The following is a 12,716-nucleotide window of genomic DNA, read 5'->3' on the forward strand; positions in this document are numbered from 1 at the left end:
CTAGTTATTAGTTAATATCCACTTGGAAGGAAGGAAATGAAAAAAAAAGGTGATCCTCAATTTTTTTTTTTTTGATTAACTTTATTAACTTGAACATAAAATATTTATATGAACCATCATGAACCGTCTATTGCTTGCCACTTGCCAGTTGCCACGATGATCAATCTAATAATCAAATATTCTTCTATTCAATCATGTTGTATACAAACTATACCTCCACACTAATGTTTAAGTATTTAATCGGCCTAGGAAGGTGAATGAGTGTATAGACATTGAGTAACCTTATTTTTTATTAGATTAAATTTAAATATAATTTAATCGACCTTCTAAATGATGATTATTCAATATATGTTATTTTGTGATTTTACAAAAATTACCAACGTCGTTCCTGACGTTTAAAACCAAACACAAGTTGAGTTTTATGTACATTCTCTACGTACAAAGAGATCAACTCTATAATCCAACACGAAACAGCTGGTTGAAAATAAGAGATTTCACCATCAAAAAGATAAGGAGCAGCCAAAAACTATTAGATTGCACTTGCATAATGTTGTATATTGCACAATGATGGCGTTCAGCTGGTGCCTGTTGGGTTCGTGGAAAGAGCGAAAGGGCACCCAAAAAAAGAGTTGGAGGCTGAGAGGGACACAACACAAGTGGAATCTAAGATAAGATTATGCATACTTGTGAAATCAAACATCGACACGTGCCTATTTGGTCTAATGTGAGATTTGGTTTCGAAGATTTGATGTTGACCTCTCTTTCTCAATTATTCTTTCCTTTTATTTAGTTCTCAATATATCATGATGTTGTCTCAGCTTGTCTTATTAAAGTCCTAACCCATGTTCATTAGGTTTAATACTGTATCTCACTGAAGAAGGCTACATGCAGTGGCGGATGTAGGTGAGCCAAGTTGGTGGCACTTGCCCCCATGAAAATTTCTAATTCTTTATAACATGTATGAACTTTAGTCTTGTTTTCTACGTTTATATTTGATTTGCTCCTACTAAAATTATCTTTTAACCTTGTTTTCTATGTTTATATTTTATTTGCCCCCAACGAATATAAATCCTACATCCGCCACTGGCTACATGACACACCGCGTGATCCATTAGGAAGTCTTTAAGTGTTTGACACAACTTGTTCAGCCTTTTTGACGATATTAGCTTGAACGAGGCAAGTAGTACCAGTGTGCCACAACACACAAAAGTGAAATATTCCGGGTCAAACGGTTAAATACTACATCCGTTTCATAATACTTGATATTTTGTAATAATGCACAAAGATTAAGAAAATTACGTTTCTCTAAAAAAATATTTTAAATATATAATTTTAAATCAGTTAACCAAATATAAAAAATACAGTAAAATCTAATTAATTTAACAGTTTCCAATAGAGTTAAAGTTAACCTTAAAATCTCAAAATTTCTTATAAATTAAAACAAAATAGTTTTTCTAAAACATCATCTATATTAAAACGGAGAGAAGGAGTAGTATTTTTAACCAACCATAGGCGGTGATAGATGAATTTAGCTAAACAATGCAAATACCACACAGTGCATAACTGATTTTTTCGGTAAAATTGTTAAATAACATCTAGGTTTAACAAAACCACTAGGATAAATAGGGTAAATTTATATGAAAATTATTTAAGAAATATCGTATGAAATAAATTTATATTATTGATCGAATTAATATATATGGCCCATAAACAATTTTTTAAACTTTTTTTTGTTAATTACATAAATTGTTTACTAATGAACTGATCTCATTTTATTTATCGCATAAAAACCTAACGTTTAGGTCGAAAAATCTCATGCATATTATTTGGTTAAAATGAAACTATGTAAGCTCGACTTTATATCATGATTTAACAATTTAAAAGTTAATTATGGTTATGAGAAATTTCCGTTCACGTGCCAATCCTATCTATCTTCGATATTTTTCTCCTTTTTGTGTCATTTTGGTTATTGCTCGATATAAATATTGATTTTTGAATTTATTATCATTTCTTTTTTTTATTTTGGTCTGAGATTTAGAAAATGTTTAAGATTCAAAATTATTAAAGAGATACATACTTATGTTAAGATCTGCGCCTTGTGCAGATCTTATACTTATTTTATATTTTTCTGCATAATATGAAATAATAAAATAATAATTATATATTAAATAACTAAAAAATGAGTTATTATTACGTAATAAATTGGTTTGCACATATAAATCAAATGACCACTCTTGTTTATTCGCAACCATTTTAGAATAAATAAATCAAAACAATTAATCTTATCTATCGTATATGGTATATAATTAAATTTAAACGATATGAAGTATATATATATATTAACTTAAACACCTATTAAAATAAAATTATTTATTTATATGATTTTATTATCATTGTATCTTATTATAGAAAAAAATTTAAACATTGATCACAAAAGTTTATGTGAGACTTTTAACAGTTTTAGTAATTTATACTCGTTTTAAAAAATTCAAAATACAACATATATAAAAAAATCTAAAATTTTAATATATGATTAATGTAATTGTGTAATTTATTTTAATAGTAAATAATTAAACAAAAATGATAGAAAACATACAAATTATTAGCAAATCTTCACTATTTAAAATCATTAATTACTATATATATCATAATCACATTAGGTAATTCCGTAGATTTTATTTAAGAAAATAATATATAATAAATAGCCAACTTCCTTTAGTTAATATCATATGATATCGTATAGTTGGTATTAAATGTTTATAGTGAAATATAAAAATCGAATTGGACCAACATATTTTTCAATTTCAATGTAAAGGTGACACGTAAGATTAATTAACTATCTAATTGATTGACACATAAGCAAGTGATCTTTTTTAATTATTACAAAATTAAAATTACATCTTTTCAAATGTTCATCAATTAACATATAGGGGATATGTGATTTTGGAAGCAGTTTAGCAAACCTTAGCTCACAATTTATAATGTTATGGGATGTATGTATCTATGTATATACCTTTTGTTTTTGCATATTAGCATCTGTAAAAACTGATTATTACCTGAACTAAAAATGGGACAAGAACACCTTTGTTCTTGCATATCTATCGAGATTGCTTAAAACCTTTTAAATACTAAAACCAAACAAACCGGTAGATAAACAAGAATCCTCAGCAGAAAATACGAATATAAAAAACAACGAGTTTTTGAAGGACTCAAGAAAAGAGATTTACTGGGTGGGTCTGTATTTAAAAATACAAGACATTATTATTTCAACTTTCCTATTCTAATCCTTTTGTTTTGCATAATAAAACCAAACAAACCGGTAGATAAACAAGAATCCTCAGCAGAAAATACGAATATAAAAAACAACGAGTTTTTGAAGGACTCAAGAAAAGAGATTTACTGGGTGGGTCTGTATTTAAAAATATAGACATCATTCTTTCAACTTTCCTATTCTAAAAATTAATTATTACCTGAACTTCAAGCGATGTTCTTGCATATCTATCAAGATTGCTTAAAACCTTTTGGATACTCAAAACATGCCTTGGGTATTAAAAAGATAAAAATAATATCTTCTCACCTAATTCGAACAAAAACCAAACAAAACGGTAGGTCAACAAGAATCCAGAGCAGAAAATAAGAACCGAGTTTTTGAATGACTCAAAAAAGAGATTTACTGGGTGGGTCTTGGAGTAGCCCACTCAACCCTGAGGATGAGGTTATCATAACCATAACCATTCAACTTGTTGATTGCTCGTTGAGCGTCTTCTCTGCTCACGAAATTAACGAATCCAAACCCTCTGCTCACTCCAGTTTTCTGATCAATCGCCACGTAGACACGCGTGACAGCTCCAAACGGATGGAAAAGCTCCATCAAATCAGGCTCACGGGTGTCTTCAGACAAGTTAGTGACACGAACAGAGTTCTCATCGTTCCTCCTCCTCATGTCCGAACCAGCAGCGCTTCTGTCCGCACCTGGTCTCATGCTGGGCGGGACATAAGAGGCCTTGCCAGGTCCAGGTGCAGCGGATACGGCAGATGGCTCCCCAGTGGGTGGCTTGTCCACAAAGACATCCACTGGTGCAGCTAGATCCTTGTAAGGACACTTTGATGTCCAGTGATCACCTTTCTTGTGGCATGTCCTGCAGACCATGAGGACGGCACCAGGTTTGCTCAGCTGAGACAAGCTGTCTCCATTGGATTCTTCTGCTTTGGTGCCTGGAACATCACATACCCCCATTATATCCGAAAGCAACAAGGAAAAAGAACGTCAAAACATTTCAAGAAAGGCCCACTAACACTAACAAGGAACTTAACAAGCACCCTTTTACTAGAAAACCTATTTAGCCTTGCAAACATTAACAAACTAAGAGCATGATTATTGGGAGGTTCTCAAGGTGGAGTTCTTACTGGAATATAAGAATCTATCTCTTAACTTTTAACTTAAAAATAAAAATTAAAAAAAAAAAAAAAAAAAAAAGCTAGAAATACAAGATTCATAACAAACTAAGAGACAAGTTCTTATATTCCGCTGAAAAACCCATGTTAAGAACCATCCAATAATCATGCTCTAAGTGTCGAGAAGGAGAAGTTTCACAGGGCAAAAACTAGAAAGTGAAACTAGAAATACAAGATTCATAACACATCACATAACACATGATGATAAAGGCAGTGACTTTACTAACCTATTCACACAGTTAACAGCCACAAAGAATCAATAAAAAAAAGTAATAAAAAACAAACGAATCTTAAGGAAATTAAACTGACCAGGAGCCCTAGGTCGTTCCAAGACGATCTCTTCGGTGGAAACCATGGTGAGATTGCTACCGGCGTCCTCGTTCGCTGCGTCTCCGAACCTAGGCCAGCTCCTCCGCTCCATGGCGCGTTTGTTGAGCCTCGCGGAAGCAAGCTTACGGACGCGCGACTTGGTGGTGATCTTGACCTTCTTGCCTTGGTCGTTGAACTTGTACTCGATCACCGTCTTCAATCCGTTTGCGTCGGGGCCGATCACCTGCTTCGGAGGGAGGAGGAAATCGAGATCGTCGTCTTCGTCCATCTCTCCCCATTTGAACTTGCTCGTTTTCTGCTGCGCATCCATCGTCATCTTTCTTCTTCTTCTTCTTCGTTTCGAATTGGGATGCGCCGCCGATGTTATCTAAAACTGTAAGAAGAAAACTACCTTTAGGGTTTCCTATCTTATTATCTGTGTGCTTCAGGTAACCCTTCTACGACTGAAACGCAGCGTTTTGAGCTAATATAGGAAAGTGCATGAGGTCACGTGTTCGAGGATAGTCTCCAGCATAATTTTGGGCTTTCCTTAATCCTTTGACCATGATTAACCCAGGGTCAATGTTTTTAAACCCGATCCGGACACTGAACCGGACGATTTACCGGGTCGCTGGGTCGACCGCGGGCGAACCGTGGGTTAATAAATGAATTAATTTTATTATATAATAATATATCAGCTATGTAAATAAAAATATAGAAACTAAAGTTTAATATTTTCTAAATGTTTTTATAAACATAAAATAATAGTTTGAATATGTATATTTTTATGTTTAATAACATTCAGAAAATACTTAACTTTAATTTCTATATTTTTATTTTCATTTGATATACAAAATATCAAAAAATAGTTTAGACTATTTATAATTTTGTCTAACAAGGTAAGATTTATGACATCTAAAAAAATCAAGACATAAAATTTATAAATATTTAAATGTATAATGTGAATAATAAATTAAAATTCAAATACAAAATAAATCAAAAGTAAAAAAAATCATTATAATAAATTATCAATAACGGAAATAAATAAACACCAAATCACATCAACTAGTTTTGGTTCTCTCTACCATCGTTCACTTTATTTTCTTCAAGTGACATAGTGAAATCTTCATTAAAATCTAAAAATCACAAATACAAAACTGAAAATGAAAAACCTAATTTTTTTTGTCAGTATATAACTTCTTAATTAGAAATTTAGAATATAAAACATAATCTAAAAACATAATTAAAAATTAAAAAAAGAAGTAAAAATTATTTATTGGTTCAACCAGTATCGGGTTCCGGGTTCTACTGGGTTTTTGCGGGTTTCTAAATATTGAGTTTTTCACAAAACCCAAACCAAATTTTTTTTGGGTTGCCGGGTTTACCGGTTCAACCGCGGGTCCATGTCGGGTTTCAAAACACTGTCCGGGGTTCTTAGAAATGGGTTCTTAACTCATGATTTGATTTGATTTTTTTTTTCACATTTTTCGGCTAAAAAACGGTTTTTATATCTTTTACTTAAGATACGATTCTTAGCTTTTCTTAGTTAAAATCTAAAAAAAGTTAAAAAACCGTCTCTTATCCTAAATTAAAAACCTCATTAAGATCTTAATTGTTTACGTTCTGTTTTGCTGTTTACAATCTCCACAAAAAATACCACACATGTTGTCTGGTTTATACAATAACAATGCATTGCATTATTCTATTTCAAGAAGATAAAAATCTTTGTGGAAGAAGTAAAAGAAGGTGTATTGAAAAGCTGAATCACTAACACAATGTAAAGACTAAAAGAGTATGAACCATGGATACATAGACTTGGTGTTGAGCAGCAGAAGCATTACAATGAACCTTAAGAGCACACAACACTATATCGATTTATCAACCAACCCTGTGATTCTACTCAACTAACCAGACAAAGTGGCTTTACAATTTACTAGCTAGCTACACGATGAGAATAACTTTGATTGTTTTCCACGCACATGAAGGAATGGCTTGGAATTTTATGCGCTAACTAGAAACTTTCGTTTAGCTTCAAGCTTGAAAGCTTCTTGTTGACTTTAAAGTTCACTGTAGTTACGCCACACAGCCCTGAACTCTTCACGGAATGTGTTCAAGCGTGCCTTGAGGTTCGGAGTTCTCAGACTCGCATGAAGCATGATCACTATGGAGATTGGAGAGAGAGAGAGAGAGAGAGAGAGAAAAAAACTCAAACTTAGAGGTTTCAAACCGGACCAAAAACAGAGAAAAAGACTGCAAGTTTAACAACTTACGGAGAAGAGCAGTGGCAAGTGCATAAAGGACCCATAACAAACCGCAGGAAGTAAACCACAAGACAAAGCTAGCTACACATAACGAAAAAACCAATACTTTGCATCAGTTGCATATCAAGAGGTAGAAGGAGGGTTTAGAGATACTGAGTATTTAAAAGTACCGGTTAATCCCAGCAACACGAACACCAAACGTGGTTGGCCACAAACGTACACCGTCTTTCTAGACGCAGATCGCCCGCGAATGACAGGCCTGAAAAAGCGTTCACAAATAATAAAAAAAACTCTTCAAGTAAAATCTTCCATGGAGATAAAAAAAAAAAAGAACAAACATGTGGGGAGGCCTCATCTTTGCAGCTAAATGCGGCGAGAATTGCCTTATGGTCCGGATAGCCTTTTCATTGAAAGTAGCTGCAAAGCTGCAAAATAGAGCAACAAAAATTACCACAAACGCAACGCATGAGCATTCGAAGGACATAAACATACAAATCTTAGGGTCAAGCCAAAAAAAAAATAAAAATAAATAAATAACTGAAAATAGAGAAGCTTACAACTCTTAAACTAAAAGACCCAACGCCATAATCTATTGGAATGTAATAATATATTCACAAAGGGATAATAACTTAACTACATAGACAGCCCCTTCCTAAGCATTCAACTACCAAGAGAACCAACAACAAATGAATTTGTAAGGCAGCGATATAAAAGTAGAAACTAAGGAGAAATCAAAAATCACCTGTCGTTAAGGAAAGCTAAGCTCAAGGCAGTAAGAGCAGCACCAATGATGGCAAGAGGTCGGGTGATAAGTGCAAGACCTGAGCTCAAGAGTTGATCATTAATCAGATTTCGAGCTACAAGAAAAAAAAGAAAGAAAGCTCAAGGCTTTGACATACCCAGAACGAAAACCAGCAGGATGAAGTAATTCGTCCTATAGCTGCAACAAGAAAATCAGATGAAATCAAAATCAAAATCAACAGAAAGAGATAGAGAGAGAGAGAGTGAGAGACTAGTAGAGATTGCATTTGAGGCGGCTCATCCATTTAGAGAAAGAGCGAGGGAAGGCGAATCTGGAGAAGAACTCTGCCACGGAACGAGGACTCGTCGACCACTCAACCTCTCTTAGCGCCTCTACCACATCCCCCGCAGCTACGCTATCCCAATCCATCTCTCTATCTCTTTTGCCACACAAGATGAATCAATCAATAACAATCTACTCTGAATAAGATGGAAAATTAGCCTTTTTTTTCTTCCAATTGATTCTCAAATTTGTAGATTGATTGATTCAGGGATGTTTAGTTTGAAGGTAAAGTGAAAAATCAACACACACACGTCTGCCAACGCGTGCGAAGTAAATATAGCGTGTAGCAGATCATTACGTGGCAGCATTACATTGGATAAATGGCGAAAAACGCGGGCAGAAAAAACAAATGTCTGAGCCCGGGTTCGAACCGGGGACCTCTAGTGTGTGAGACTAGCGTGATAACCGACTACACCACCCAGACGACATGTCTATTTGCTCTCCTTTAAAAAGTCTAAACAAAAAAATTAAGGATTGAGCTAAGAGAAATAAATGGCTATAGGCAAATGTTTGATAGAGATTTAAGAAGAGAAAATTCCTTAGTTTTTGTTGGAGAGACAGAGTTATACATCTGTTGGCACTTGACAATTATATATGTCTGCTAGAAAATAACAAATTAGGATGTATCAACAGTTCAGCTGAAAAAAGTGAAATAGTATCCATTTAATCTTTGTTTCACTCCAGTGAAATGCATTTTCTACACAAAACATTCGACTACATTAAAGCTTAAATGGTTGCACTCATATATCCTTTCATTCCTTTTTTTCGCTCTCTAAAGCATTTGGCGAAGTTGTTGGTTCTCTTTCCGTAACATTTTAATCTCTTTCATGAGCTCTGCTTGGTTCTCCAGAACCGAGTTTAACGCTGTCGACATCTCCATCTGTTTTCACCACCACTCGTTAAATACCAGAAACATTTCATCTTAAAATATACTGATTAAGGTCTGTTGCTAAACACAAACGTTTTACCTCATGCATGTGGAATTGTCTCAGTATCTCTATGTGCAGGTTCCTCATATCGTCGTGGACTGAGTTCTTCAAATTATCGAGTGTTCCTTCAAGTGTTCTTTGAAATAGCTGAAGCGTGAAGTTGTTTTCAGGCTGCTTCGACTGTTGCAAGCTTCCTCCTCCCTAGTACACAATTACCACACAAAAAAAACTCGGTCAAGTTACTGAGACTGATCAAGAATAAAAAGTTTCGTTAACTTTTTATACATTCATAACCGGAAGACCTCCTGCTGCATCTGCAGCCAGTCTCTCAGGTCTTTGCAACAGATTATTCAGAACTTCTTCTCTGGTTTCGGCTCCTGTTTTCTTTATCTTAGGCGAACCAGAAGAGAGAAAGGCTCCATCGCCGATTCTCTCAGCATAAGTTGAGAACCTACGAGTCAAACTCGGTGAAAGCCTCAATGAATCAATGCTCCCCGGAGCGGTGTTGCCTTTGGTTAGCAACGGACTGGATGGGAAATTGTCTGGCAGAATCGTTGACGATTTCTCGAACTTTGAGTTGAAGTCTCTCACGCCAGGGAACTCTGAGCTAATGCTAACGTTTGCGAGGCTCGTCTGGTTCTGACCAAGCGACAAAGGGAAATCTCTAGAACCAGAATACATCGATCCAGATGTACTAGCGCTTGAGCTGGAAATCCCGAGACGCGGAGGCGGGTTCAGGTGACTGAATTTATCAGAAAATTTGTCATTACCAGCCAAGTGGTTTAACCTCTCGCCACCCCAGGCTTCTGGCGGGGTCAGAGCAGAGAATTCGCTTTTCGATAATGCTGTGGGCGTTGATCCAAAAGGAGAAAAAGCAGCCCTTGTGTCATCCTGTATATAGTACATACAAAGAGCAGAAGATTAAACACTGATGAAGGCTAAATAGTAGAGGATTTAACAAACACGACTGAATCATATTGATTCTTCTAACCCATTCAATACCTAAAAGCTCAAATAACGTTGAGTTCAGAGACCAAATCGTAGTGGAAAGATGAAGTAACAAAAACCTGTTTAGAAGTGGAGCTCAGTTTCCAGTCTTTGTTCCCGTCATCTCCAAACGGAAACCCTCCTTTGCTCGAAGAAGGAAACGTCAAGGAGGAAGTCCTCTTATCAAGAACTAGATGATCCCTTTTCAATCCTTCGGTATCAGACCATTTCTCAACAGATTGTACGCCAACGACTGGGGAAAATATGTCCATATCATCTTTAGAACTATCACTGGCACGGTGTGCTTGTAGCCTGATCAGTGGTCCACCAGGCCATAGATGATTTCTTTTCGGCGTTTCTTCTGCCGATGATAGATTTGACGTACTAGAGGGAGCTCCATGAGAGCCTGGCAACACCGTGGAATGTGAAGCTAAAGATGAGGTCGTTGCAGGAGAGGGGTCTGGAATGACAACTGAATCTTCCACAGTACCACCAAAAAGAGCCATCTCAGGCGTGCAGTTTCTTTCGTTCACAATAACTGGTTTTGATGTTTGCCAGGATAAACTTGTGACAGCCTGATTAATAAAAGTAGAAAGCTTAGAATAAATCATCTTTACCAAAATAAGTGTTTCTGTTGCAATTAATAAGTGCAAAATGTGGCATCCATGCAACTATAGTAAAACCGCAAAGTGCTTAGAAGAATGCACTAAGGTATAAGAAGTATTGACCTCTGAACTGCTGTACGCGTGGAGGACAGTGACAGGTTGCGGCTTGCCACGTACGTCGTAGAATACTATTCTACCGTTACCCGTTCCAGCTGCCAGTATGTGACCATTATCCCCAAACGCCAAAGAAGAGAAAGGTGATTCATATGAAATGCAGGACGATGGTTTTCTGGTACCAGAGTCGTAAGTGTAAAGCTTTTTGTCTAGCCCCACACTAGCAATAATCTGTCAAACCGTACATAAACTTCGTAAGTTAGAGCAATGGAGAGGTACAAGAATATAAAGAGCATAATATACAAATAAATTGATCTGTCTTGTTCATGTATAAGTAAGTAGACCGTTCATAAGGATTCAGTAACCTTGTCATTTGATGGAGAGAAACAAACACCAGCAGTTGGTGCAGAATGCTGCTTCAACCAGGTCATCTGTGAAAATGAAATTCCAGTGAGCAATGATTCAGCAAAAAAAAGATGTAGGGGAAGAGATTAACTCATTCCAGTTAGCAATAGGAGGGAGGCAAATTGTAATATATTATTTCCCACATGGAACACATGGCAATAGATCAAACCTTTGGGTTACGACCAGTCGTGTCCCAGAGATGCACAGTCCCATCATCACCTGCAGTGAGCAGAAGGTGTCGACTGAACCTCGAATAATCAAGAACCTTCAAAATCTGCTTTTGAACCATCAAATCCAAAAAGCCAATTAGTTAGATGAACAAAAAGCTCACAAACTATAAATGAAACCATGCATATACTAACCGAACAACCTGCCCGTTTGGATCCTTGAGTTCAGAAGCTCTTGCTCCAGACGCAAGGTTGTGAACTATCAGATCCCCACCGACACTGATAGAAGCCACATGCTCGTCTTTGCAATTGTACATCACACCCGTTATTGTACTTGTATGACCCTTCAGATTTTTAATACAAAGCTTTCTTTGCAGATCCCATATCCTCACAGTTTGACCAGTTCCTCCAGAACATATATACCTAGACCCTTTGTTGCTGAAGCTAATGGCTGATAAACATTCCTGAACAATACCATCAGACAAGCAAATACACATAGATTAACATTGTTTACAATGAAATGCAACAAACCTTAGAGAAATGCTAAGAATCCTGAGAAAAGTAGTAACCTCATTGATATCATTGCTGTTCTTAGGTACAGATCCTAAGGTCTTCCCATTTTTCTGCCACAGAGATATCTTCTTATCTTCTCCCACACTCGCTACAACCATATCTACATCCCCAAAACAGCATAACTTGAGCACATCAACCTCGAGGGAAGTGAATTAGATATCACGAGTTAAACCTAGATTCTGATTTAGTGTTGAAATTATAATAAAACCTAAGATCAGTGGTGAAGAAGCCGTCACTATCTCGCGCTTACAGTCCTAATCTAAGGGTTTTTTGCTTACTCGTATGGTTCCATTTGACGGAATTGACGACGGAGCGAGGCGTCGGAGTGTAGCTCAAAACGCAGGGATCATCGCAAGACTCGGCGCCGGCGGAGACGTCGAAGAGCTTGACCGTGTCTCCGCCGCTCGCTGCGAGAAGACGCCACGAAGGCTCCACCAAGTTTCTCGTAGTCATTGACTTCCCGATTCGACGATCGTTCGGAATCTGAACAATGCGGGAAGGGGGACTCTGCTCCTCTTCTTCTTCTCCGATGTGTGATGAAATTGATAAAACCAAAACAAACCGAAACAAAAAAAAGAAAAGGAAAAGGAAAGGTAGCCGGAAACTCTTCTATATTCGGTTTGATGCGGTTCAGTTCGGGTATGTTGAATTGGTTTGGTTTGGTTTGGTTTAGTTTCGGTTTGGATGTGTATACAATCAAATGTCGGTTCAAATGGCGTCAGTGACAACCGTAGGGATACCGTTTGCAGAGGTATCGTTTGGCTTTAAGGGTAGTATCGGTTGCTCTTAATGTTAGGGTATTACATTAGTAGTTAATGCTAATATAT

At 36.4% G+C, this 12,716-nt stretch overlaps 3 protein-coding genes and 1 non-coding gene across 4 annotated transcripts; all 4 read right to left on the reverse strand.

The window, feature by feature from the left end:
• Positions 1-3,526: 3,526 nt before the first annotated feature.
• On the reverse strand, positions 3,527-5,319 carry LOC106452533 (eukaryotic translation initiation factor 3 subunit G). Its single transcript, XM_013894682.3, has 2 exons — positions 4,765-5,319; positions 3,527-4,215 (listed from the first exon to the last, which is right to left on the reverse strand). The coding sequence occupies exons 1-2, from the start codon at positions 5,099-5,101 to the stop codon at positions 3,671-3,673; spliced, it is 882 nt and encodes a 293-aa protein (XP_013750136.1). The 5' UTR covers positions 5,102-5,319; the 3' UTR covers positions 3,527-3,670.
• A 1,179-nt stretch (positions 5,320-6,498) lies between these two features.
• LOC111206549 (PRA1 family protein A3) lies at positions 6,499-8,361 on the reverse strand. The gene is made up of 7 exons (XM_022703712.2): positions 8,039-8,361; positions 7,925-7,965; positions 7,768-7,846; positions 7,364-7,450; positions 7,196-7,284; positions 7,035-7,106; positions 6,499-6,925 (listed from the first exon to the last, which is right to left on the reverse strand). The coding sequence occupies exons 1-7, from the start codon at positions 8,194-8,196 to the stop codon at positions 6,822-6,824; spliced, it is 630 nt and encodes a 209-aa protein (XP_022559433.1). The 5' UTR covers positions 8,197-8,361; the 3' UTR covers positions 6,499-6,821.
• Positions 8,362-8,459: 98 nt separating this feature from the next.
• TRNAV-CAC lies at positions 8,460-8,533 on the reverse strand. Its single transcript has one exon. It is a non-coding gene; the product is annotated as a tRNA-Val (tRNA).
• A 148-nt stretch (positions 8,534-8,681) lies between these two features.
• LOC111206521 (protein NEDD1) lies at positions 8,682-12,464 on the reverse strand. The gene is made up of 10 exons (XM_022703563.2): positions 12,168-12,464; positions 11,886-11,989; positions 11,520-11,780; positions 11,319-11,423; positions 11,110-11,175; positions 10,754-10,975; positions 10,106-10,600; positions 9,324-9,929; positions 9,078-9,239; positions 8,682-8,989 (listed from the first exon to the last, which is right to left on the reverse strand). Exons 1-10 carry the CDS (start codon positions 12,340-12,342, stop codon positions 8,882-8,884), a joined length of 2,304 nt encoding a protein of 767 aa, XP_022559284.1. The 5' UTR covers positions 12,343-12,464; the 3' UTR covers positions 8,682-8,881.
• Positions 12,465-12,716: the final 252 nt, after the last annotated feature.

The sequence above is a fragment of the Brassica napus genome, chromosome C5 (genome assembly GCF_020379485.1).
Source record: "Brassica napus cultivar Da-Ae chromosome C5, Da-Ae, whole genome shotgun sequence".
Taxonomy (NCBI): Eukaryota; Viridiplantae; Streptophyta; class Magnoliopsida; order Brassicales; family Brassicaceae; genus Brassica; species Brassica napus.

Excerpts from the sequence above, each read along its gene's own strand:
- LOC106452533 (XM_013894682.3), bottom strand. The coding sequence starts at position 5,101 with ATGACGATGGATGCGCAGCAGAAAACGAGCAAGTTCAAATGGGGAGAG. Across the intron at positions 4,216-4,764 it reads GGAACGACCTAGGGCTCCTG|GCACCAAAGCAGAAGAATCC; the intron begins GTCAGTTTAATT and ends GTGATGTTCCAG.
- LOC111206549 (XM_022703712.2), bottom strand. The coding sequence starts at position 8,196 with ATGGATTGGGATAGCGTAGCTGCGGGGGATGTGGTAGAGGCGCTAAGA. Across the intron at positions 7,451-7,767 it reads TTAGCTTTCCTTAACGACAG|CTTTGCAGCTACTTTCAATG; the intron begins GTGATTTTTGAT and ends TCTATTTTGCAG. Across the intron at positions 7,285-7,363 it reads AAGATGAGGCCTCCCCACAT|GCCTGTCATTCGCGGGCGAT; the intron begins GTTTGTTCTTTT and ends ACGCTTTTTCAG.
- LOC111206521 (XM_022703563.2), bottom strand. The coding sequence starts at position 12,342 with ATGACTACGAGAAACTTGGTGGAGCCTTCGTGGCGTCTTCTCGCAGCG. Across the intron at positions 11,176-11,318 it reads CGACTGGTCGTAACCCAAAG|ATGACCTGGTTGAAGCAGCA; the intron begins GTTTGATCTATT and ends TCATTTTCACAG. Across the intron at positions 9,930-10,105 it reads TGAGCTCCACTTCTAAACAG|GATGACACAAGGGCTGCTTT; the intron begins GTTTTTGTTACT and ends TACTATATACAG.